General features: G+C 50.7%; 2 protein-coding genes and 1 non-coding gene across 10 annotated transcripts; 1 reads left to right on the top strand and 2 right to left on the bottom strand.

The window, feature by feature from the left end:
* Nucleotides 1-138: 138 nt before the first annotated feature.
* Nucleotides 139-15183, top strand: LOC138425537 (BOLA class I histocompatibility antigen, alpha chain BL3-7-like). Of its 8 annotated transcripts, none has more exons than XM_069563512.1 (8): nucleotides 140-422; nucleotides 708-977; nucleotides 1172-1447; nucleotides 2736-3011; nucleotides 3128-3232; nucleotides 3591-3692; nucleotides 3824-3871; nucleotides 14617-14736. In XM_069563512.1, exons 1-8 carry the CDS (start codon nucleotides 158-160, stop codon nucleotides 14634-14636), a joined length of 1362 nt encoding a protein of 453 aa, XP_069419613.1. In that variant the 5' UTR covers nucleotides 140-157; the 3' UTR covers nucleotides 14637-14736. The 8 variants fall into 8 exon arrangements, with proteins under 8 accessions (XP_069419618.1, XP_069419613.1, XP_069419612.1 ...); XM_069563511.1 differs by lacking the exon at nucleotides 14617-14736 and adding an exon at nucleotides 4046-4321 and having other exon boundaries at nucleotides 3660-3692; XM_069563514.1 differs by lacking the exon at nucleotides 3591-3692 and having other exon boundaries at nucleotides 14617-15183.
* On the bottom strand, nucleotides 12038-24585 carry LOC138425539 (MHC class I polypeptide-related sequence B-like). Its single transcript, XM_069563519.1, is given in 8 exon segments — nucleotides 12038-12197; nucleotides 16481-16482; nucleotides 19885-20010; nucleotides 20135-20347; nucleotides 20350-20412; nucleotides 20997-21284; nucleotides 21530-21790; nucleotides 24390-24585. Coding segments are annotated over 8 exon segments (1245 nt in total). The 5' UTR covers nucleotides 24571-24585; the 3' UTR covers nucleotides 12038-12086.
* LOC138426101 (U6 spliceosomal RNA) lies at nucleotides 13463-13569 on the bottom strand. The gene has a single exon (XR_011251525.1). It is a non-coding gene; the product is annotated as a U6 spliceosomal RNA (small nuclear RNA).
* Nucleotides 24586-25469: the final 884 nt, after the last annotated feature.

The following is a 25469-nucleotide window of genomic DNA, read 5'->3' on the forward strand; positions in this document are numbered from 1 at the left end:
GTCTTGACTTTCTTTCACTTTCTCTCTCACCACCTATGTCGGGTCCTCCTCCCTGGCACTCGTGACGCGAGCCCAGTTCTCAGTCCCATTGGATGTTTGGTTTCTAGTTGCAAATAAGAGTCGGGAACGACTTCCCTTTAGCGCATTGCACAAGGAAATGGCAACCCGTTCCAGTATTGTTGCCGGAGAATCCCAGAAACAGAGGAGCCTGGTGGGCTGCCATCTATGGGGTCGCACAGACGGACACGACTGCAGCGACGTAGCAGCAGCAGCAGATAGTCGTCCCCGCGGTTCCAGGTTACAAAGTCTCTGTCCACCCGCCGGACTCTCTTCTTCCCGGACCCCCGGGATGTGGGTCTTTGAGCCAAGAACCCTCCTCCTGCTGTTCCTGATTTCACTGCCCCTCACTGAGACCCGGGCGGGTGAGTGCGGGGTCGGGAGGGAACGACCTCTGCGGGGAGGGGCGAGGGGACCGCCCGGGGGTCGGAGGAACAGGACCCCCCCAGGGAAGGACCCCGCCCTCCCCGACCAGACCCGCCCCCGACCAGACCCGCCCCCTCCGCCAGGTCGCGTCCTGTCCCTCCCTTGCTTCCCGCCCCCCAAGGCCTGGTCCTTCTCCGACCGTTCCCGTCTCGCGAGCTCCTCTCCCCCTCCCCCGCTCCCTGCCCGGTCACCTCTACCCGGGTCTCACCCCTCCCCGCCCCCAGGCTCCCACTCCCTGAGGTATTTCCTCACCGCCGTGTCCCGGCCCGGCCGCGGGGAGCCCCGCTTCATCGCCGTCGGCTACGTGGACGACACGCAGTTCGTGCGGTTCGACAGCGACGCCCGGAATCCGAGGATGGAGCCGCGGGCGCCGTGGGTGGAGCAGGAGGGGCCGGAGTATTGGGATCAGGAGACGCAGGGAACTAAGGACGCCGCACTGACTTTCCGAGCGAACCTGAACACCCTGCGCGGCTACTACAACCAGAGCGAGGCCGGTGAGCGACGCGGGCCCGGGCGGGTCTCGCCCACATCCCCAGGGACCGGCGGGGTCGCCCGAGTGTGCGGGTCCGAGGGTCACCCCGACACTGCGGGACCCGCCCGATCCCCGACCCGGGAGGAGCTCGCGGGTACTTGACGCGGTTTCATTTCGGTTTGGGTTTAATCACCGCGTGTGGTCGGGGCGGGTCAGGGTCTCACACCCTCCAGGAGATGTACGGCTGCGAAGTGGGACCTGACGGGAGACTCCTGCGCGGGTATGATCAGTTCGCCTACGACGGCAGAGATTACATCGCCCTGAACGAGGACCTGCGCTCCTGGACCGCGGCGGACACGGCGGCTCAGGTCACCCAGCGCAATGCTGAGGCGGCAGGTGAGGCGGAGCGTGTGAGGATCTACCTGGAGGGCGAGTGCGTGGAGTGGCTCCGCAGATACCTGGAGACCGGGAAGGACACGCTGCTGCGCGCAGGTACGACGGGCGCGGGGCCGCGCTGATCTCCCCTCGGGCTGGAGCTGGTTCCCACGAAGAGAGGAAAATGGGGTCCCTGCGGGAACAGCGCCGCAACTTCCTGTCAGGAGAGGGAGGAATGCACCCAGGTTTTCATATTCTGTACGAGACGGTGACTCGCCAGTGGCCCCACTTGTTATTTAGTCGCTCAGTCGTGTCAGACTCTTTGCGACCCCATAGACTGCAGCGCGCCAGGCTTTCCTGTCCATCACCAACTCCGGGAGCTAAGCTCAAACTCATGTCCACTGTGTCTGGTGATGCCATCCAACAATTTCATCCTCTGTCATTCCCTTTTCCTCCTACCTTCAATCTTTCCCAGCCTCAGGGTCTTTTCCAAAAAGTCAGCTCTTCACATCAGGTGGCCAAAGTATTAGAGTTTCAGCTTCAGTATCAGTCTTTCCAATGAGTATTCAGGGTTGATTTCCTTTAGAATTGCCTAGTTTGAACTCCTTGCTGTCCAAGGGACTCTCAAGAGTATTCTCCAACACCACAGATCAAAAGCGTCAATTCTTCAGCACTCAGCCTTCTTTATGGTACAACTCTCACATCCATACATGTCTACTAGAAAAAACACAGCTTTGACAATATGAACCTTTGTCGCAAAGTGATGTCCCTGCTTTTTGATATGCTGTCTAGATTTGTCATAACTTTTCCTCCAAGGAGCAAATGGCTTTTAATTTTATGGCTGTAGTCACTGTCCACATTGATTTTGGAATCCAAGAAAATAAAGTCTGTCACTGTTTCCATTGTTTCCTCATCTGTTTGCTGTGAAGTGATGGGGCTGGATGCCATGATCTTAGTTGTCTGAAGGACAATTAAGGAATCCAGTGTCTTTGACTAAGAAGCAGTAAACCATCCCTGAAAAAGGTGGTCAGTGCTGCCCTTTGGCCCTGGCCACTATCTTGTGAACCATGACTTTGTCTCTCAAGGCTTGTTCTCACCCTGAGAACATCTTAGGAGCCCTGACTCCAGCTTTTCTAAGTCATTCAGCCTCCTCCCACGTCAGGACCATTACTCTGTATTCTGCCTCTTACACGGAGCCTCCTCCCTTAGCTGTCACCCTGACTCCAGAACTTTCCAAGGACTAGGAGCTGTTCCCAGACCCTGGGGTCCAGGCAGATGCCTGGTGTTTGTGCTGCTTCTTTTCAAACCCGCTCTCCTGCTGATTCTCAGGATGGTCACCTGATACTGCTTCCAGTGGCCCATGGAGGTAACACAAACTGTGAGTTTTCTGATTCTTCTTCCTCAGACCCTCCAGAGACACATGTGGCCCATCACCCCATCTCTGACCGTGAGGTCACCTTGAGGTGCTGGGCCCTGGGCTTCTACCCTGAGGAGATCTCACTGACCTGGCAGCGTGACGGGGAGGACCAGACTCAGAACATGGAGCTTGTGGAGACCAGGCCTTCAGGGGATGGAACCTTCCAGAAGTGGGCGGCCCTGGTGGTGCCTTCTGGAGAGGAGCAGAGATACACGTGCCGTGTGCAGCACGAGGGGCTTCAGGAGCCCCTCACCCTGAGATGGGGTAAGGAGGGGGATGGGATGGAGCTTCCTCTCAGAGAAAGCAGGAGCCCTTCTGGACACATTCAGCAAGGTCAGGACTGAAGCCTGAAGTCTGGGCTCCTTCCCTTTCTTCCACAGAACCTCCTCAGACCTCCTTCCTCACCATGGGCATCATTGTTGGCCTGGTACTCCTCGTGGTGGCTGTGGTGGCTGGAGCTGTGATCTGGAGGAAGAAGCGCTCAGGTTGGGAAAGGAGGGAGGGATCTGAGTTTTCTTCTCTCACTGGGCAGGTTTCTTTCCCAGGTAGATGTTTGCCTGCCTCGTTACTGGAAAGTACCCTCCACACACATGTGGAGTCTGACCTGATTCTAAGACTGACTCTTTTCTAAAGTACATGTGAAAACGAAAGACAAATTTTTCATCTTCATAATTCCAGTTGGGGGCCTATTTCTCAGCATTTGAAGGTCAGGAGGGAATGTCCCTGCTGAGGACAGACCTCCAGGAGGGCCGGTGGTCCAGTCCCCCCACGTCTCCTTGCTTTATGTTCCTGAGCCTGTCCTGGATTTTTGGTCACAGTTCTGAAAAGTTCTTTGTCATTCAGGACTAGGGGTTCCTCTAGGGTCTCATTACTCGGTCTTTCACTGGTCCCCACGTGATACTCTTCTCACAGGTGAAATAGGACAAATCTACACCGCGGCTGCAAGTAAGTGTGGAGGGGGTGATTCCTGAGACCTTTGTGAGGGTGCAGACAGGCCATGAGGGGCTCACCCTCAAAGTGCCTTCTCTAGTTTCTCTTGTGGGTTCTGACCACGTCCTGGTTTTGTTCTCCCCCAGAAAATTACAGTGCCCAGGGCTCTGCTGTGCCTCTCACGGTTTCTAAAGGTGAGAGACCCTGGGGAGTCTAGATTGGGAGAGGAGTTGGGGCAGAGGGGACACACTGGGTGGCGGGGGTCTCTGAGTGGGACATGTGAGCATGTGAGGGGCTGTGGAGAATGTCAGCCCTTACATGACTGACTGAACTGGTTCCTGATTCTTTTCTCTCATAATGTGAAACAGCTGCCTTGTGGGGACTGAGTGATACTCGGTCCCACTATGTGACGTCAGATCCCCAGACCCCTCTTTCTGCATCTGCATCTGAATGTGCCTGTGCTCCTATTAGCGTAACATGAGGAGGTGGGGAGACTGCCCACCGCGCACCCTCCCCACCCCAACCTGTGTTCTCTTCCCTCATGCACATTCCTGTTCCAGCAGAGACAGAGCTGAACCCTCTCCATCGCTGTCTTTGCTTCACATGTGCTGAGTAAATATGTCGTATTTTCCTATTGCAAATAACATCTATATTGAATTACTTTTTTCTAATACCTGCCAAGAGAGTTTACTGGGAAAGTAAAGTAGAAGATTCCTTCAGTTTAAGAGAAAATGAACAGAAGCACCTGGAACCTTCCAGAATGGTTTTGATTACTGTGCTCAGGCTGTTGCAGGAGGGACAGGAGGAGACTGAGGAGCTGGGCAGGTTAGAGCCTGTGTCCAGTCAGTGCTTAGTGCATCGTGGGCTTTGGTGTGGTCACTCCTGGGCTGGGTCATATTCTTTGTCCTCATCCCTTCAGTCCATCTTTGTCCCACCAAGACCTGTGTTCACAGGGACTCAGAAGTCACCTGGGCCTTGTCCTGTCTCTAGGATGGTGGGCAGTGAGGACTTCCTGTCACTTTATAGCCTGGCCTCAGCCTAGGTCCTGTCCCCAGGGCTTTTTTGTGTATATGGGTTTATATTTTGCTTATTTAGGGTTTTTCTGAATGATGGTTGTTTTTTGCTCATGTTTAGAGTTCTGTTATTCTGCTCTGTGTGTCCCCCATCTCTGACAGAGACAGGAATCATTGTCCCCAAAGTCCTGCATAGAAGATTCTCAGTGCCGCCAAGAGGGAAACTCTCGTCTCACTCAGCTCTTGCCAGGCTTCTCAGGCTGTTTCCTGGCTTCTTCTTGGCATCCTTTCTGCATCTTTTTTTAAGGTACCAGATTCTGGGGTTATCATAGAGGAGGGACCCAAGAGTTTCCAGTCTTCATTCTTGCTGGATTTCTATCTTCTCTGAAGCCTGTCACCTCTTCCAATCCAAACTCCTGAATTTATACAGCAGTGCCTAATAGTCATAGCAGGTTGGAATGTGGGACTTGTCGCCTGGGGTCATCTTTTCTGAAGAGAAAATAGCGTTATGTGTAGAGTACAGCCCCGGTCGGTGTGGGAGGGAGGGTGATGTGCTCTGGTGGGGAAGCACAGGCAGCACTGATGTCAGTGTGAGGGGATGATGTGCTGTAGCTGCCACGAGAGTCAAGTGGCCTGAGTCCACATTAATGAAGATGGAGTACAGAGGCGTCCACACTGATCCTCCCTTCATCTGGTATTTGTTGTGTGCCTGATAGATGATGCTCTATGTTTGCATCTGTGAAACCTCAGTGAACTAACAACAGACACCCTTTGTTGGCCTCGTGCAGTTTGTTCTGTTGAGATGGGGCAGAGTGAGCCTAATAAGTGAGGGAAGTGTCTGCCTAGAGATTGGCAAGTGCTCTGAGGAAGGTGACCCCGAGTATAAGCGTGTGGGTCCAGGGGATGTGGCTGTCTCACTCGGGTGGTCGGTGTGGGCCTCGTGGAGGAGATGATATTTGAGTAAAGACGTGAAGGACATGAAAGAATGTCCACAAGCATGTCTGGGGGGAGTGCTCTCAGGCAGAGGAGCCTCCAGTGCAAATGCAGGAGGGCAGGAGAGTGTGTGTGTTCAAGGAAGAGCCAGGAGGCAGGTGTGGCTGGAGGAGTGAGGAATTGCGATATGAGATCCAGTGTCTGGCCAGATCATGTGGGCCTCCAGCATATTAGAAGCTGTTTGATGTCTGTGAAAGATGTGGACTCATAAGATGGTTTGAATAGAAGGTGACCTGGTGTGACTGCTCGCTAGAAGCGTCAGTCTAACTGCTGAGCAGAATCAGGAGGTGAAGGGTGAGCGATGCAGTGGAGGAGCCTGTAGGATTAGTGCGGTGTCCAGGGTGGGGATGCTGGTGCTCCCCTGGACCCTCATTAGATCTAGACAGTCGGGAGTAGAGCCTGAGAATCTGCATTTGTAATAAGGTTGGAGCTGACGTTGCTGGTCTTCAGATCACACTTTTAGTAGCAAGAACGAACATAGACCAGGATTCCCACATGCTGTGTATCAGCCTCACACACAGAGGTTGTTAAAGAAGCAATCCCTTGGTCTTGTCCTAATACTCTGAGAAGGTGATTCTGGGGAGAGGGTAAGCATTTCGTAAGAAGCCCCACAAGCAATTCTGATCAGCCAATTTGGGAACCACTGAGGTATATGAGATCAAGTGGCCAGAGAGGGGTCTTAAATCTGCATTTAAAAGGGTTTTTTTTTTTTCTCCAGAAAGAAAAGAGAATACCTATATTGTAAATTATGAGGTGTGATGTTGAGAAATAATGTAGTTCTTATTCCACCTGAAGACTTAGGCAGTGGTTCACAGTTGAGTGCAATGAAATCCTTGCTCTCTGAAACTATTCTCCAGGTTGAGTTCTCCTCACTCATTCTTGGAGCTAACAATAGGATCCAAATTAAGTTAGAAATACAGTACTATATATATATGGCTCCCCGGAAACAGGATCCACAGTGTCCAGTCCAGGCCAGATCCCACAAAGGAAGTTTCGCCTCTGCTGGGGCACAGTGTGCCTGCTCACACAGTGAGCCCCTTGTGCTGGGCGTGGACCCTGCACTGAGGACAGCTATCACTGAGGCTCCTGACAACTGGAGGTGGTGTGACTGCCACTCTCGACACCCTTGTCAGGTGCATCCTGCATAGTTCCAGCTTCTCTGTGTCACAACGTCCTGAGTAGAGTCTGGCATGTGGTCACCTGAGTGGTGGGACCTCAGCATCATGCTGTGTGCTCTGGCAAGAATATTTGGGAAAGTGGGTTTTCTTTAATGGAGGAAGGTGATCTCTGCCTCCTACCAAGACTCTTTCAGTGTGGAATTCTCCTAATCTGGAAATGCTCCTAATCATGTGAGGAGGAGGGAGGGATGGACAAAAATGTCAAATTTCAATTGTTAGAGCAAAGATCTGGAACTGGAACTTGACCTGGTACAATGCAGGCACTTGGGTTTGGCTGAAAGAACAAGTGACTAATAAATGCCATCCAGGGCAGAGATCTGGAGAAGGAAATGGCACCCCACTCCAGTGTTCTTGCCTGGAGAATCCTGTGGACAGAGGAGCCTGGTGGGCTGTGGTCTATGGGGTCACACAGAGTCGCATACGACTGATGCGACTTAGCAGCAGCAGCAGCAGCAGGGTAGACATCTGCTTGCTTACTTGTTTGTTTTGTTTTGTTTTGTTTTCATTAGCGTGTAATTGATTTACAATGCTGTGTCACTTTCTGCTGTACTATACAGTGAATCAGCTCTAAATATATTCAGTCTTCTTTAGATTCTTTCCCCATATACGCCATTAGAGAGTGCTGGGTAGAGTTCCCTATGCTATGCAGTACCCGCAGCACTTTAAAGTGCTGCCCAGATGGTGGTGGAGGGAGATCCTAGGAGGGTGGCTCTGCTCCAGATGCAGAAGAATCCAGACCAGGTGGGAGCACGTCAGCAGGATCCAGGATGACATTTCCAAAACAGGAAAAACTGATGGAATATCCAAAGTATCCCCACTTCTCGAAAGAGTCATGCAAACAGGGGAACCATTAGAGCTGAATTCATGAGAGCTTCATAGAACATAATCACCAAGCACAAAGGCGATTGTTAACTCAGGGAGAACAGGAGGTTGTGCAGAAAGTGAGAGGTAATAGAGTTTACACATGAGTGTGTCAGCTAAAATTGGCACTTGCTAAGGGCATCTGCCCTCTGCCTCTCCAGAGGTTGAATCCTGGGCTGCTACAGCTGTTGACCTTCGACACGCCCTGAGGAAGTGCAGGGAGGAGAATGAGGCCCTTTGTGCTCCAGGGAAGCTAGAGGAATGGGTCTTTAGAGAGATTATTTTCAAGAACTGATGTTGTGATCTCAGTTCCTGCATCTCATATCTGTTCCTGTTGTTCAGTCGCTAAGTCGTGTCTGACTCTTTGTGACCCTATGGACTGCAGCATGCCAGGCTTCCCTGTCCTACATTATTTCCCAGAGTTTGCTCAAGGTCATGTCCATTGGCTTGGTGATGCTACCTAATCATCTCATCCTCTGTCCCCACCTTCTCCTTTTGTGTTCTATCTTTCCCAGCATCAGGGTCTTTTCCAATGAGTCAGCTCTTCTCTTCAGGTGGCCAATATATCGGAGTTCAGCTTTAGCATCAGTCCTTCCCATGAGTATTCGGGGTGGATTTCCTTTAGGATTGACTGGTTGGATCTCCTTGCTGTTCAAGGGACTCTCAAGAGTCTTCTCCAGAACCACAATTTGAAAGCATCAGTTCTTGGGCCCTCAGGTTTCTTAGTGATCCAGCTCTCACATTTGTACACGACTAACTAGAAAAACTGTAGCTATGACAATATGGATCTTTGTTGGCAAAGTGATGTCTCTGCTTTGTAATACGCTGTCAAAGTTGGTCATAGTTTCCCTTCCAAGGAGCAAGTGTCTTTTAATTTCGTGGCTGCAGTCTGTCTGCAGTGAGTGATTTTGGAACCCAAGAAAACAAAATCTGTCACTGCTTCCACTTTTTCCCCTTCTATTTGCCTTGAAGTGAATGGACTGGATGCCATGATCTTGGTTTTTTAAATGTTGAGTTTTAAGCCAGCTTTTTCACTCTGCTCTTTCACACTCATCAAGAGGCTCTTTAGTTCTTCTTCACTTTCTGCCATTAAAGTGGTATCATCTCCTTATCTGAGGTTGTTGATATTTCCCCTGGCAATCCTGAATCCAACTTGTGATTCATCTAGCCTGGCATTTTGGTTAATGTATTTTGCATGTAAATTAATAAGCAGGGTGACAATGTACAGCCTTATTATACTCCTTCCCAATTTTAAACCAGTCCATAGTTCTGTGTCTGGTTCTATCTGTTGCTTCTTGACCTGCGTACAGGTTTTCAGGAGACAAGTAAGGTGGTCTGGTAATCGTATCTGTTTCAAAGGCTTTAGCATAGTCAGTGAAGCAGAAGTAGACATTTTTCTGGAATTCCCTTGCTTTCTCTGTGATCCAACAAATGCTGGCAATTTGATCTCTGGTTCCTCTGCCTTTTGTAAACCCAACTTCTACATCTGGAAGTTCTCAGTTCCCATACTGCTGACGCCTAGCTTGGAGAATTTTGCTAGCATGTGAAATGAGTACAATTGTACGGTAGTTTAAACATTCTTTGGCATTGTGCTTCTTTGGGATTGGAATGAAAACTGACCTTTTCCAGTCCTTTAGTTCGTTTCACTTCCTCATATGTAGAAAAGCATTAAATCCTTTCACGGTGAGATCAGCTCCTTGTGACTAGCAGAAAACCTCTGGAAGATAAGTACTTGATTGCACTGAACTCCCCCCTTCACCAAAATCATATACACTGACCTTCCCTCCCTACCGCTTTGGAGCTGTTTCTCAGAGCTATGTGAGGTGCTGTCTCCCAGGCTGCAGTCCTCATTTTGCCCCAAATAAAACTGAACTCACAAGTCTTAAGTTGAGCATCTTTTTAGTTGACAAGTGTAGTAGTCAGGGAAAAGAAAAAGCTGAATGAACTAAATATGATCCATATGTAAATAAAGTGGGAACTGAAGGGCTGGGAAGAGTGAAAGAAAGCCGTGACCATGAACTATTGCATCAGCCACCGTGTGATGCGACAGACAGTGGCTGTGACAGAAAAATCAACCAGCAGTTCCAACAAGGCACCGGGTTTAGAAAATTGGAAATAAAAGCCCAAAGAATCAGCTAAAAATCATTCAAAGTGGTCACCAACGGGAAAGCAGAAATTGAGAAGAATCAGGATTATAACAGTCTGTATCATGAGAAATCAGGCACAGAAATTTGACTTCTTAATTTACAGGCAGTTGTGCCTTTGATTAAACTATCGCACAAGAAAATGAATGAGGATGAAAGTTTTGCTTAATGAAAGCTGAGTACAACAAATGACACTTGAGAGTTTACTAAATTCAAGAATACTTGAAACATGCATGCAAACTGAGTGAATGAGGTTAACCTTGAATAAAACCATGAAAGAATTTATCATCCCATTCGGATAAACAGATTTGGAATGAGTTCTCTATTCCCATTTCCTTACTGTGCATCGTGTGAACCAGGCAGGGAGGGAACAGGCCCTGCCTAGGGAGAACCCTTCATCACCCTTTGCTTCCAGTCAGGTCCTGCTGCAGAAAGTGCTCCTGTGCCCTGTCTCGGGTCTGTGGGAGGTGCCCCTTAGAACACATGTGCCGCAGATGCTTTACCTGGGTGGGGCTAAGGTTGTCCTGACCAAGGAGAGCACCGCTCACCTGTGTGCCCCCAGACCAGAAGTCAGGAAGGACTGCGGGTCCGATGGAGAAGTCTCACCTCCCATCTGCCCTTGGAAATCAGTCTGAGCTGATGGAGGGAGATGCTGCTGCTTGATTGATGCCTCCACGTTCTGGGCTCCTTTACCCTCTCAGTTCAGGACACTCATCCCCAACAGTCACGGCGCCCTCGAAGCAGACAGGGTCCCATATTCCTCCTAATCAGAAGCCCCCAAGCCCTGTCTGGTTCCCTCCCTCGACATCCCCCTTCAGTTCTGCTTCATTACATGAGGGTAACAACTGTTCAGGGGAGATTCTCCCCAGGGTCAAGCACTGAGCACTGGCCCCAGGTGTCCCACTGCATTATCCCCTGGCCCTTTATGCTGAGCCTGCGAGACAATGGGAGCTGGAGGGAGAGAGAGGTGGGGGATTATTAGAGCCTCCTCAAGGCTGAGAGAAAACCCTCCATTTCCCCAGAATCTTACACACTGTCCCTTCCCAGCATGGGAAACAAAATACAATCCAGATGTGTATATTTAAAGAGCAGTTACAACTTTTAATATGAAATGATACAGATGTTGCAGGCATGAAGTACATATGCATATGTACAAGGGTGAAGAGAACCTTAGATTTGCAGAAATCTGCTAGTAGTCATCTCAGCAGAAATCACAATAAGGACGCTAGCAGAAAAAGCTTATTGGTAATAATTTATTGTCCATGTGCTCTGTTATAATTAAAAAGCAAAAGTATGATTAGTACTAGTGTGGTCCAGCTGCAACCACCTCAAATATATTAACGCTTTTAATCATCCCAATCAAGACTGGAAAGAAACAGTAGCTTTCTCATTTCATAGATGAAGAAATGGAGACCTCAAGAAGGAATGAGTTATATTGTAAATCAACTAACTTCAAAATAATAATAATAATAATGCTAAGTCACTCCAGTCGTGTCCGACTCTGTGCGACCCCATAGATGGCAGCCCACCAGGCTCCCCCGTCCCTGGGATTCTCCAGGCAAGAACACTGGAGTGGGTTGCCATTTCCTTCTCCAGTGCATGAAAGTGAAAAGTGAAAATGAAGTCTCTCAGTCGTGTCCAACTCCTAGCGACCCCATGGACTGCAGCCCACCAGGCTCCTCCGTCCATGGGATTTTCCAGGCAAGAGTACTGGAGTGGGTTGCCATTGCCTTCTCCGAATAATAAGAATAAATACATCTATCTGGAATATAGAAAAAAATGGTACTGATGAACCTATTTTCAGGGCAGGGATAGATGCAGATGTGGAGAATGGACTTGTGAGGGAAGGCGAGGGTGGGATGAGTTGAGAGAGTGGCATTGAAATATATCCTTTACCATGTGTCAAATAAAAGCCAGTGGGAAGTTTTGGTATAACATAGGAAGCTCAGCCTGGGGCTCAGCGACCTGGAGGGGTGGGATGGGGAAAGTGGAGGGACGTTCCAGAGGGAGGAGATACATGTGCACTTATGGCTGATTCACACTGCTGTATGGCAGAAACCAGTGCAACACTGTGATGCAAGTATTCTCTAATATAAAATAAAATATACGATAAAAATAATAAGATAAATAACAGAACACATATGAAAGAAAAAGTGCTATTAAGACCAGAACTAGGAACTGAATTCAGGCCTCCCGGCTGCAAGTTCTAAGCTTCCCCTGTTAGACTGATGGAGCCGGGATCTGACCTGAGGACTGAAATCCTGGGTGTGTGAGGCCATTAGGATCAGTTGGCTCCATCTGGCACCAATCCAGGTCTTGTAGGCTAATAGGCTCCAGGGAAAAAGAAAAACAATAAATAACTGACCAACTGGTTGCAGAATATTGCTTTTTATTCCCTCAGAGACTCTCTTTCAGTTGCTGCAAGGTCAGATTTGGCCATCTTCTGAGGGAAGACACACCCATCCTTTTTGGCCTCCTTTTTCCCAGCTCTTCCTGGACTCCTCCTCTGATTCCATCAACATCTTCACCTGTCCCTGCTGCCACCACCCTCCACAACAGGGACAGAAGTCGGCAGGAAGAAAGGAAAAGCTCCAGGGGTGAAACTCAAAGCCCTCCTGCCTTAAACGTAGACTCATCTCTTAATTGCTTTCCCCTTTCAGTTCAGTTCAGTCTCTCAGTCGTCTCCGACTCTTTGGGACCCCATGGACTGCAGCACCCTGACCATCACCAGCTCCTAGAGCTTGCTCAAACTCATGTCCATCGAGTCGATGATGTCATTCAACCACCTCATCCTCTGTCATCCCCTTCTCCTCCTGTCTTCAATCTTTCCCAGCATCAGGGTCTTTTCCAATGAGTCAGTTCTTTGCATCAGGTGGCCAAAGTATTGGAGCTTCAGCTTCAGCATCAGTCCTTCCAATGAATATTCAGGACTGATTTCCTTTACGATTGACTGCTTTGATCTCCTTGCAGTTAAAGGGACTCTTAAAAGTCTGCTCCAACACCACAGTTCAAAACATCAATTCTTCAGTGCTCAGCTTTCTTTGTAGTCCAACTCTCATTCTTACGTGACTACTGGAAAAACCATAGCTTTGACTAGAGGGACCTCTGTTGGCAAAGCAATGTCTCTGCTTTTTCTTTTGTTTTTATTTTTTTTGATTTTTTATTTTTTTTTACTTTATTTTACTTTACAATATTGTATTGGTTTTGCCATAGATTGACATGAATCCACCACGGGTGTACATGAGTTCCCAAACATGAACCGCCCTCCCACCTCCCTCCCCTTAACATCTCTCTGGTTCGTCCCCGTGCACCAGCCCCAAGCATCCTGTATCCTGCATCGAACATAGACTGGCGATTCGTTTCTTACATGATAGTATACATGTTTCAATGCCATTCTCCCAAATCATCCCCCTCCCTCCCTCTCCCACTCTCTCAGATTCCAAAAGTCCGCTCTACACATCTGTGTCTCTTTTGCTGTCTCGCATACAGGGTCATCACTACCATCTTTCTAAATTCCATATATATGTGTTAGTATACTGTATTGGTGTCTTTCTTTCTGGCTTACTTCACTCTGTATAATCTGTTCCAGTTTCATCAAAAACATGGAACGCTTCACGAATTTGCGTGTCATCCTTGCGCAGGGGCCATGCTAATCTTCTCTGTATCGTTCCAACTTCAGTATATGTGCTGCCGAAGCGAGCACTGTCTCTGCTTTTTAATAGGCTGTCTAGGTTGGTCATAGCTTTTCTTCCAAGGAGCAGTTAATTTCATGGCTGTAGTCACCATCTGCAGTGATTTTGTAGCCGCCCAAAGTAGTCTATCACTATTTCCATTGTTTCCCCATCTATTTGCCATGAAGAGATGGGACCAGATGCCATGATCTTAGTTTTTGGAATGTTGAGTTTTAAGCCCGCTTCTTCACTCCTCTTTCACGTTCATCAAGAGGCTTTTTTGTTTCTCTTCCCTTTCTTCTATAAGGGTAGTGTCATTTGCGTATATGAGGTTATTGATATTTCTCCTGGCAGTCTTGATTCCAGCTTGTGCTTCATCCAGCCTGGCATTTCACATGATGTGCTCTGCATATTAATTAAATAAGCAGGATGACAATATACACCCTTGACATACTCCTTTCGCAATTTGGAACCTGTCTCTTTTTCCATGTCCGGTTCTAACTGTTGCTTCTTGGCCTGCATACAGATTTCTCAGGAGGCAGGTAAGGTGGTCTAGTAGTCCCCTCTCTTGAAGAATATTCCACAGTTTGTTGTGATCCATAGTCAAAAACTTTGGCATAATCAATAAAGCAGAAGTAGATGTTTTTCTGGAATTCTCTTGCTTTTTCTATGATCCAGCGGATCTAGCTTGAACATCTAGAAATCCATGGTTCACATACTATTTAAGCCTGGCTTGGAGAATTTTGAGCATGACTTTGCTAGCATGGGAGATGAGTGCAACTGTGTGGTAGTTTGAACATTCTTTGGCATTGCCCTTCTTTGAATTGGAATGAAATGGAACTTTTCCAGTGCTGTGGCCACTGCTGAGTTTTAGGACAAACTAATATGGTTCCCTGATTCTGATTTCTTTTACTTGCTGTCAGCTCTGCCGTGAGGAGTGGTCTACACTTGGGTACAGGATGTTTTGAAAAAGCACTGGATGGAGACTTTCAGACTTGGACTTTGCTTGAACTGTGTTAACTGGGCAAGTTATTCAACTCCCATTGTTCTCTGTTTATTTCCCCTAAACCGAGGGTTAGATCCTGCAGGTCTCTTCTGAGCCAACGGTCTGGTATTCTGAGCACACGATCCTGAGCACAGTCACAAGGCACAGCATTCACGGAGGAGGAAACCCCGCTCAGTACACTCGTCCTCCAGGTGCTGAGATGCAACAGCTCGGCACTAACAAGCACCGAACTGTGCTGAGAAAATTCCTGAATGAATTTCAGAATCAAATACAAGTAACTCTGGGGTTGCCCCAGCCTGGATTCAACACACCCTGCCTGGGTTCCAGAGTCTCCAGCTCCAGATCCTAGACCTGCACTGACACACTCCCAGCATCACTGCGTGTCCCCCCTCCTCTCACACTGTGAGCCCTTAGAAGTGAGTCTGTGCAGGTAACTGGATGTGACCACTGGAGAAACCTTGCTTGAATTCTTGCTCCTGTAAGACTCAACAGATAAGAGCTGAGCAGCCTCACCTTTCAGCATTGTACCTCTGGTTTATGTCTTGACTTGGTTGCAAGGACTTCCACACAAGGTTTCAACAGAGCTGAACCCTCAAGTGACTTTAATGAGAAATTATTAAACTACAACGTCTTCCCTGGACCCACTGTGCCTGATTGCACCCCCACCTTGCTGCACACTAACTCCCGACTGCTTGCAATGTCTTCATTTCTTTTTTCTTTTCATTCTTTTCCTTTTTGTCTTTTATGATTATCCTGATCATCCACATGGGTGAAGTTCTATCCGAAGTTCCACCTCATTCATTCAACTCTCTCTAACTGCTGGGGTGTCTGGCCTATGAACTTTAGGACACTATTCCTCTGCTTCAATTTTAACCTTGAAGGAGGTTCTGGTCTGGGACATCTCTGCACATGCACCAGAGGGTCCATCAGGAGTTCCCAGAAGCAGGGGAGTATCATCCACACAGTCATTGTCAGCCCTCTAATGACCAACACTAGGTTATAATCTGGCTCCCCATCTCCAGAGCCCCCACATTATTTGCTAAGCATGCATCCTTGAGCAATGAGATTGCTGAATTAATATTTAGTTAATGGCACACAGACCCCAGCCTTCATTCTCAGCTGATGACTTGAGTTCACTCCCCTGCCTCACCTGATGCTACTGGAAGCCCATCCCGAGGGTCTCTCGCTCCTGAGGACTGGGGAGAGGTGGAGAGCACCGCTCCGCCTGCTTTCTCCCGGGCTCCTACCTGCTTTCATCAGTGGGTGCTCTTTGTTCAGACCAGTCTCCAGGTTTGGCTGTGATATCACTGCACATTTCTCAGATTTAGTGGGAAATCCTCACTTGACTCGTCAAGAGCTTGGTCTCATCGACAAAGTGGTTTGGCTCCTCCATCAACCACGCAAGACTCTGCCCACCCCGCCTCGCTGTTCTGGAGGATGAAAGTTCCTGATGAAAGTGTCCATCCACAAACCAGAGGCAGTAAGTGTAGGGACTCTGGGACCTGGTTCAGACACAGCCGTGCAAAAACACTGCAGAGCTTGATCCTGAGGTCAGAACCAGTGGACTGAAAGTAAACTCTACTGTTTATGAGTAATGATCCCTTCCCAGTGTGTGAGAAATGTTGTGTTGTGTATGTGAAAGAGAGAGAATTTATTTTAAAACTTGGCTCTTGAGCCCAGAGGTCTTGTGTGTCCAGAGGTGCAGGGCTGGCAAGCAGGCTGGAGACTCGGAAGGACTGATGTTACAGACAGTGTCCAAAGGTGGTCTGGACGATAGTGTGGCTGGCCTGAGTCTCTTCCCTCTGAGATTTAGGAAAATCATGAGTTTATCATCACCCTCATATTGCACAACTTTTAAAAGGCCTGTGTGTTTGGCTTTCCTTTGTTCTTAGTGTACTGCTATATTTGTGGAAAGAATAGTTGTGCCATGTTCTGACTTCTGTAAATTCATGAACTTACAATAGAGAGTTCCCTGAAGGTTCTGTGGTTAAAACTGCACTTCCAATGCAGGGTTGCAGAACTAGGGATCAGTCCAGGGGAGGAACCTGGATCCCACAAGCTGCAGGGCATGGGGAAAAAAATAAAAAAGAAAAAAAATTTTTTTTAAAGAATCTACAATAGATTACTAAGAATAAATAGATTCTTAGTCACATTGGAGGAGAATGGAGAAGGTTCTATTGTCATATTAGGTAGTGAGACTGCGGGTGAATTTTTTTTTCCATTTAAAAAATTATTTGAAAAAATAAAATAAAATAAAAAATTATTTGCTGTCGTTGTTAGTGTGTGGTGTGCAATCAGAAAAAAAATGAAAGAAGGAAAAGAGTTGATTTTGGCTGTCATCATGCAAAAAAAAAGAAAAGAAAACAAAAATGTACATGTACTATCCAATTTATTCCATTTATAATTCTGAATTCAGTCGGTTATTAACAGTCAGCTGTTAATCACAGCTTAACTATCAAGTGTTTGTAAAGAGACCAGAAGTGCCCAGCCCAGGATCACAGAGCTGGTGGAAGCCAGGTCCGGAGACAACCAGCCCAGTGTTCTATCGCTATGGCAACCTCAGAGAGGAAGGGGGCCTCAGACCATGGGGTTGATCCTCTCACATCACCCTTCTCTATACAATGTCCAGAGGGAACAGTTGAACTTTAGTGATGGAGAATTCAGCTGCTCCCAAAGAAGCTGATTCCTGTGTAATTGTAATTATTAATAAAAACAAAACCTTATGATGAACCCAATTCTGTTTCTCTGATGCTTCTACAAAAATGAACGATTTTTGAATTCTGTGGTCAGACACAATTTTTAAGCCTTCAGATAACACTCTTCAAATATTTGAAGAGTCTATTCTTAAGCAAATTATATCGCATCAGGCAAAACAAAAAAACAGAAACGGCTATTATCAGTGGGAAGTTTGGTCCAAATATTTCAGCCAATCAATACTATAAACATGAAGTTCTCCCTAATGACGCTTTGCGTGCCTGCATGCTAAATCGCACAGTTGTGTCCTACTCTTTGTAACTCCATGGACTGTAGCCCACCAGGCTCCTCTGTCCATGGGATTCTCCAGGTGAGAATACTGGAGTGGGTTGCCTTGCCCTCCTCCAGGGGATCTTCCCAACCCAGGGATCGAACCCGTGTCTCTAACGCCTCCTGCATTGGCCAGCGAGTTCTTTATCACTAGAGCCACCTGGGAATCCCAATGATGCTTTGAGGAAGTTTATTAATTCTTTAACGTAAAAGATATTTATTTAGCACATTTTTCTGCCAGGCCCTGGGGATGCATTAGGTGAAAGCGAAAGCCGCTCAGTTGTGTCTGACTCTTTGCGACCCCATGGACTCTATGGTCCATGGAATTCTCCAGGTCAGAATATTGAGCGGGTAAGCCTTATGGCAACCCACTCCAGTGTTCTTTCCTGGAGAAGCGCAGGGCGGGGGAGCTGGTGGGCTGCCGTCTATGGGGTCGCACAGAGTCAGACACGACTGAAGCGACTTAGCAGCAGCCTTTCCCTTCTCCAGGGGATCTTCCCAACCCAGAGACTGAACCCAGGTCTCCCTCACTGAAGGCAAAATCTTTACCAGCTGAGCCACAAGGGTAGCCCAAGAACTTGCCCTGTGTGTTTCGATGCTAAATAGTCCAGCTGGAAAATAGGCATTTGGAATAGAGAGCAAAGGCGCCGCTCTAGTCTGGGAGCACCTCAGGACGTCCTTCCTGAGGAGGGGACATTTGAAGTCAGCCTTGAGGATGGAGAGGAGTTGACGGGGCAGCTGTGGTCTATATAGAGGGAAGCCGCTGATAAGGAGTCGTGTGTGTGTATTGCACGGTGTGGTGGTGTCACAGGATGGACCAAGTCCCTGGAGACTGGAGAGTGGGCGCTCCACCTGGGGACTCTGCACCCCAGCGTGTCCTCCCCCACCCTCTTAGCTGTGTTACTCCAGACAAGTTATTTTCCCTCTGTGCTCATCTGCATCTCCAAAACGGGCGACGTTTCAGGGATGTGGTGAGGGCTGGTTGAGTTGAAATGGGAAGTGCTCAGGACAGTGCCTGGCACATACTGGATGCTCAAGCCTTGTTTGCTCTGGTGGCTGGTGGGAACCGAGGTGCAAGAGAGCGGGAGTCGGAGGATGGAGGCTGGGCCCTGGAAGCCTTCCTTGCCTGGTGGGATTTTCTTATTGCTGCCCCAAGATCCTATCAAAGACAAATGATATAAATTAGGTTCTAATCATGTCTGGATGGCATCACCGACTCGATAGACCTGAGTTTGAGTGAACTCCAGGAGTTGGTGATGGACAGGGAGGCCTGGCATGCTGCAATTCAGTGGTTAGTAAGAACTAACCACCCCTGTATGCCCAGGCCGAAGGCCAACTGATAAGGGAATTAGGTTTGGGGATAAGAAACCACGCCCCCAACAAGGCACCCGACACAGAAGAGGTGGCCTCGACAGAAGGAGCCGAGTCTCTGCCACCTTTTCACTGTCCCACGCTCTGCCTTTGCTCTTTGCCACACACAAAGCTCTGCTTCTCTTTTCCTCTCCCCTCAACCCACTTGATTATGGGGAAGTAGTCACAGAGCCCATCCCTCCCTCCAAATCTACAAGGCAGTGACCGCCATGAGGAAGGGAACTGACTCAGGGGGGCAGGGTGAAGCCACAGAGCGCAGACCCAGTGCCCTGCCCTAAAGAGTATCCCGAGGGGCTAGATAGGAAAAACCTGGAGATAGGATAAAATCAGTGACCCCAATTGCCTGAGGATTGACTGGTCTCCTCTCCTCAAATGGTCAAGGGATATCTACTAGTCCTCCATATTATGGGGAAGGAGAGCCCAGCTAGCATGGGGGCACTTGATGGGAACTTGAGAAAGGTGCAGGCTGGGGGTGATCCAGCAGAAACTGAACTCAGAAGCTAGTTCATGGAGGAGGAATTTGAGAGGTTGCAAGACATCTCTAAGCGGGGCCTGGCAAGGGGACATCACAGGCAGGGCTCTGACCACCCACTGACCCCTAGTTTGAGCCTTATGATTCTTTCACTTGGATTCTTAATGACTGAAAACCCGAGGGGGAGAAATGCAGACAGGCACTTAGAAATGCAGGCACTTAGATCATCACCTTTCCTCTGAATTCCTCTTCAGTTTTTGCCCTCTCCTCACCAGGTACAGACGCTTTACTGAAGGTTCTCTCTGATTCCCGGATCACCTAGACCCTCCCAACCAGCACAGAATCCAACACATGCTCCCCAGACTGGCCCCCGTCAGCCTGACAGAAAACAAAGAGAGCTGAGAACAGGGCAGGGGACTGAAATCCTTGTCGCTGCCGAATCTCACGCAGAGCGCCCCTGCCCAGATTTCTCACCTGGCCTCCCTGTAGCTGATGCGGTCTTCCTCTTCTTAATACAACAACAGACAGAAAATCCGATGATAAAAACAACAACAAGAACGCTCGTGATCCACCATGATCTCTGGTGCACCAGGGTCTTTCCTGAAAAAGGACCTTATTATATACAACCCGGGCACCCCAGAGCCACAACCTGCTCTCCTCTCCCTGACCCTGGCCTCTGACCCTCCCAGGGTCACAACCGCCTCCAGGCCCACCCGAGTCTCACCCAAGGGTGGGAGGTGTGCACTGTGATTTCTGATGTGTTCCACAATGCACTTGACCCGCTGCTCCTCTCCTTGGGGGATTTTTATGGTTTCCCAGGTGAAGTAGGTCCCGTTCCCATCAGGCAGGACACCCCCAGACTCCTGGGCCTCCCGGCTCATAGGCTCCTCATCCCAAAACCAGACCGCTGAAATATTCCCGGGAAAGAAGCCAAAGCCTTGCCTGTGAGGTGGACCATGCCCTCTGAGTCCTGGCTGCGGGTCACATTCACGGCTGGGGGCACTGTGGGGAGAAAGCACAGAGCCAGTGAGGGCCGCGGCCAGGCCCTGCTCCCTCGAAGGAAGACGGAGCGCACAGGGCTGCTCCTCCTCACTGTCCACCTCTGGCTGAGCCCTCATCCCCCCAGGCCTGCTGCAAGTTCTGCACCCTGGGGCCCAAGTCCTCTGGCGGGGAAAGGGAGGGGTGGCATGGGCCTCACTCTCTTGGGTCCACTGTTGATGCTGGGGAGGGGGCTGTGAAGGGTGGGCTCCTGGGGATTAGAGGGAATTTTCTGGATCAGGCAGGCTGGGAGCCAGAGGCCCACCCCCATCTAAGGGCCTCCTCTGCTGCCTGACACCCACCTCCCCTCGTACAGTTTCTGTCAGAGGACCTGCTGCTCCCCTGGATGACTGTCACAGGGGCAGTTCACTTCCCCCCAACCCACCCATCTTTCTACAGTGGATTTAACAGAACAGGAAAGAAACCCCAGGACACCACACCAACAGAGCACATACGCACCCAGAGGACAGGGGGGGTCTCCGTGGGCAAGTCGGGATGGGAGGCTTTAGGAACAGGGGCAGAGAAAGGGCCTGGCCCAGCGTCAGTACCTGTCCTCCCCATGAAGCCTGTCCAGGACTCCAGGTAGCCCCGCAGTCTCCCACAAAGTTCTCCCTGAACATGGGCCTGGTAATGCTTGCTTAGAAAGCCGTCTGTGTCCCAAGACTTCACCACTTCCATGGCCAAGGTCTGAGCCGAGGACTGGGGCAGGGCACATCCGTGGGCCTCCGGGGAACAGGAGAGGAGGAGCTCCCCGTTGAAGTGGAGAAGCCGGAAGCCCCGGGGGTGGCTGTCTTCAGGGATCTTGCAGCCCACGGTCTCCTGGAGGGAATGGAAGCCTGCCCCATCCACACCCCCCATCAGTGACTCCTCTGGTCCCTAGGGCCTCTGTCCTCCCACCCAAATGAGGAAGTCCAGATAGACGGCTCCCCCGCTCCCCTCCATGTCTTCCCTGTGCTGCTGAACTCAGAGACCCCACTTCCTCACCCCCACCCCCAAATTCAGAGGAAGGAGGCCCATGCTCTGGGCTGCAGACCTTCCGGGAAAATGACCCACAGCACTCTTGCCCCCTCTGCACTCTCACCTCCTTTCTCCTTCTGCAGTGACAAGATCTCTGCCAGGAGTTTTCCAAGCTCCTTCCAGGTCTCGTTCAAGTCCTTGGACTCTGTCTTCCACGTCTCTGCTTCCAACTGTTCAGCCCACCGTCCCCAGGGCTCTGCCCTGCCTTTGTTGTGATCATAGTGCAGGAAGGTCTGATGATCCAAGTATCCCTCAGCAAAACACCCGGACTGCACAAAGCCATCCTGGGAGAGCACTTTGATGTTATAAGAAAGACTGTGGGATCCTGGGGAAGGAGGAACCACAGATGAAACTGCTTTCTGGAGACAAGTGCACCTCAGATGTTTAACAGACAAGTTCTGTGTCCTGACCTGCTCCAGGTGCTGAGGGTGCAGAACATGCATGTGTACAAGGGACCAGAATGAGGAGTTCCATACGGGAAAACGGGAAAGAGAAGGAGGGAGAGGGGACTCGAGCAGTGGAGGGAGAGGGTGGAGATGGACACACATGTAGGAAAGTGCCAGGGCAGGGAGGCACCGGCTCCCTAAGAGTCCAGGCAGGAGGGCAAGGGGAGAGGCAGGAAGAGCAGGTTGAGGGGAGGTGGAGTCAGAGGGAGGGAAGGGCAGTGTCAGACCCAGGACCAGAGGGATCCCTGGTCAGAGTGGGGGCAGGTGAGATGGAGACCAAGGGCTGCCGCCCCTGGTGCAGGCTCATCATGGACACGGCGGGCTCCAGGGGGGCTGAGGCAGCAGGCAGAGGGGCCTGAGGGGCTGGGCTGTGGCCCCAAGAGAGATGAAGGTGGGCCAGTAACTGGGGGAGGTGAAGGAGTGGGTCTGGGCGCAGAGTGCAAAGAGGCATGGTGAGGCCCCAGGTGGGGAGGTGGCTGCACCTGCCAGTGTCCCCTGGGAGAGAAGTCAGTGCCATGCGCACAGGGGTCATGGAGAATTAAGATATCGGAGTGGCAAGAGAAGACAGAACTGAAAGCCAAAGTGCACACTGGAAGCACCTACATGGTGGGAGGGGCTGGAGGGAGTGAGGTCACACCTCCACAGAGGGTTCAGGTCAGGCAGCCAGTAAGCATGGGGTGAGCCTGGGAGAAGACTCCCTGTAGGAAAGGCCTGCTGACCAAGTGGCATAAACAAGGATTTCGGATACAAGATTGAGATAGTGAGAGCCCACTGGGGTCGTGGAACCAAAGAGAGGGTGATGAAGGCCAAGGAGGTGGGCAGTGGACCAAGGGCAGTATTCCTACTGTGGGGGAAGGGAAGAGACTGCAGAGGAGATGTGGTGAGGGCCTGGGATTGAGGGGCAAGGGATGAGCATGGCTCAGGGCTGACCACCCCCCCGACCCTTGGGTTAAGGTAAAGACAGAAGAGGAGGGATGCCCTGGGTGAGGGAGGGTAAGAGTGAGGTGGAGATTCTGGGGACCATGGGGCCTGTGATTGATGAGAACTTGGTGAGGGCCCAAGGCACTCGGACAAGGGTGGGAGCAGGGCAAGGGGCCATGGGGGCAGCTGCAGAGGGACCAGGGCACGTGGAGTCCGGCATCTGTGCCCTGGAGAGTGGAGGAATCCAGAGGGTGAGGTTCAGGATGCAGGTGTAGGGGAGAGGCCGTGTTGGGGGAAGGCCCCCCTTGGACGAGGGCCAAGAGCAGGTGCCTGCAAGGGGCGGAGGTAGGAGGGTGGATGTCAAGTGGGGGACAGGTCCTCCCCCAGGGGCTGGGCACTGTGCTCAAGGCCCAGGGATCATTGGCAGGAGAGTTCCCCCTGGTGATGGGTTGAGGGTGGAGGTGAAAATTCATGGGTAAAAGTCATCCCCAGAAAAGTAAGGTTAGTGAAAGCTGAGGGGAGGTAGGAGCCTTGCAGGTGACCAGTCCTCGCAGGAAAAGACCCATGAGGGGAGCGGAGGGACCTGTAGTGGGAAAAGGGATGAGGGTGGGGACGCCCTAGGAAGAGATCAGAGAGAGGTAGAGAGGAGGGGGCAGCAGGGAGGGGAGGGGGCTGCAAGGAGGGGGTAGGGTAAATCCTGATGGGGCTCGAGGGCTAGCAAGGGAGGAGGTAACGACAAATTCAGTCGTGGGACCACAGGCACAGCGGAAAATTAGAGTTCACTTTAGTGGGGGAGGGGGGAATAAGGGTGGAGGGAGGGGAGACCACGGAAATCGCAGGAAGAATCCTTTGGTCCCAAAGCCCTCAAACCTAACCTCCGTCTGTGATTGAGGAGCCGCCACAGTGCCCATAGCAGTAGAACAGTGTGGATCGAGCTGGCCCCTTCCCAGACGCCCTGGTCACTAGAAAAAGGGCCCTAACTCTCGGGGCTGAGGACCCCCGAGCGCCGCCAACCTGGAAACTCCTTGTTTCTGTCGGCCGGAAGTGAGAAGAGACGGCAGAGCTAAGAATAGGAGAGGACAGCTTTCAGGGGCATAAGAAGGGGCCCCACAGACGGCTAAGAAGTGATCGCCTGAGCCTGGGACCTGGAAGAAAAGCCATTCAAGACAGCAACGGGGCGGGGCGGTGGCGATGGCGGGGTGGGCAGCGGCAGGGAGCTGCCTTGTCTATCAGGAGAATCTGAGGACTGAGACATGTGATGAGGGCACCGGGGAGGGAGGTGGGGCAGGGAGAGCAGAGGCTAGGAACTGGAAAGAGACTGAAACGCGGGATGCAGTGCTCGCCACACGCCGTGTGAAGTTCCTGGCCGCCCCTGGATCTTACACCTCCCCGCCCGCCACCTTCCTCCCACCCTCCCAACTCCTCTATTCGCTCAACCCCAGCCGCAATTGAGACGGTCCCCGCGACGCTCACCGAATCCCATCGAATACTAACCACCCGAACCCCTGAAACCACCCCGGGCTCCGTCGGTATGAGACTTCAAACTACCCCACTCACCGGCGGCGTTAACCAGAGACACAAAAATGGCAGCGCCGGCTAGACAGTGCCGGACGGGAGAGAGCCCCATGGCCCAGATCTTGTCTCCCTGCCAGAGGCTCCTGGACCGAAGGAAAGCTGGCGGACCCGAGGAACCGCGACGGAGAACTGAGCTGTTGTGAGGTCGCGAGAGCAAATCCATTTGCGGGCCCGGGCCCAGGACACGGCCCCGCCCCGGCCCCGCCCCCGGCCCCGCCCCCGGCCGTCTGCTTGTTAGCCGGTCTGTTTCTGCTCCTCAGTTCAGTTCAGTTCAGTGGCTCAGTCGTGTCCGACTCTTTGCGACCCCATAAACCGCAGCACGCCAGTCTTCCCTGACCATCACCAACTCCCGGAGTTTACCCAAACTCATGTCCATTGAGTCGGTGACGCCACCCAACCCTCTCATCCCCTGTCGTCCCCTTCTCCTCCTGCCCTGAATCCTTCCCAGCATCCGGGTCTTTTCCAATGAGTCAGTACTTCATATCGGGTGGCCAAAGTGAATCCTTCCCAGCATCCGGGTCTTTTCCAATGAGTCAGCACTTCATATCGGGTGGCCAAAATATTCGAGTTTCAGCTTCAACAGCAGTCCTTCCAATGAACACCCAGAACGGATCTCCTTTAGGATGGACTGGTTGGATCTCCTTGCAGTCCAAGGAACTCTCAAGAGTCTTCTCCAACACCACAGTTCAAAAGTATCAAATCTTCTTCCGCGCTCAGCTTTCTTTATATTCCACTCTCACATCCATACATGACGACTGGAAAAACCATAGCCTTGACTCTTCAGACCTTTGTTGGCAAAGTAATGTCTCTGCTTTTCAATATGCTGTCTAGGTTGGTTATCACTTTCCTTCAAAGGAGTAAGCGTCTTTAATTTCTTGGCTGCAGTCACCATCTGCAGTGATTTTAAAAGCCTGAAGGCTAGAAAAGCCAGGGAGGTGAGATGGAGGGTGAGCTTTAGAGACATCTCAACGTTTCCGGCCTTTGGGGGCTCTTCCTTTAGACACAATTTCTCTTCCAATCCAACACACCTCCACCTCCCTCCCTCACAGTAGAGTTACTGGC

The sequence above is a fragment of the Ovis canadensis genome, chromosome 20 (assembly GCF_042477335.2).
Source record: "Ovis canadensis isolate MfBH-ARS-UI-01 breed Bighorn chromosome 20, ARS-UI_OviCan_v2, whole genome shotgun sequence".
Taxonomy (NCBI): domain Eukaryota; kingdom Metazoa; phylum Chordata; class Mammalia; order Artiodactyla; family Bovidae; genus Ovis; species Ovis canadensis.

Coding starts and splice junctions, on each gene's coding strand:
- LOC138425537 (XM_069563510.1), top strand. CDS start 158: ATGGCAACCCGTTCCAGTATTGTTGCCGGAGAATCCCAGAAACAGAGG. Junction 978..1,171: donor CTACAACCAGAGCGAGGCCG/GTGAGCGACGCG, acceptor GGGGCGGGTCAG/GGTCTCACACCCTCCAGGAG. Junction 3,233..4,852: donor CTGGAGGAAGAAGCGCTCAG/GTTGGGAAAGGA, acceptor CATCTCTGACAG/AGACAGGAATCATTGTCCCC.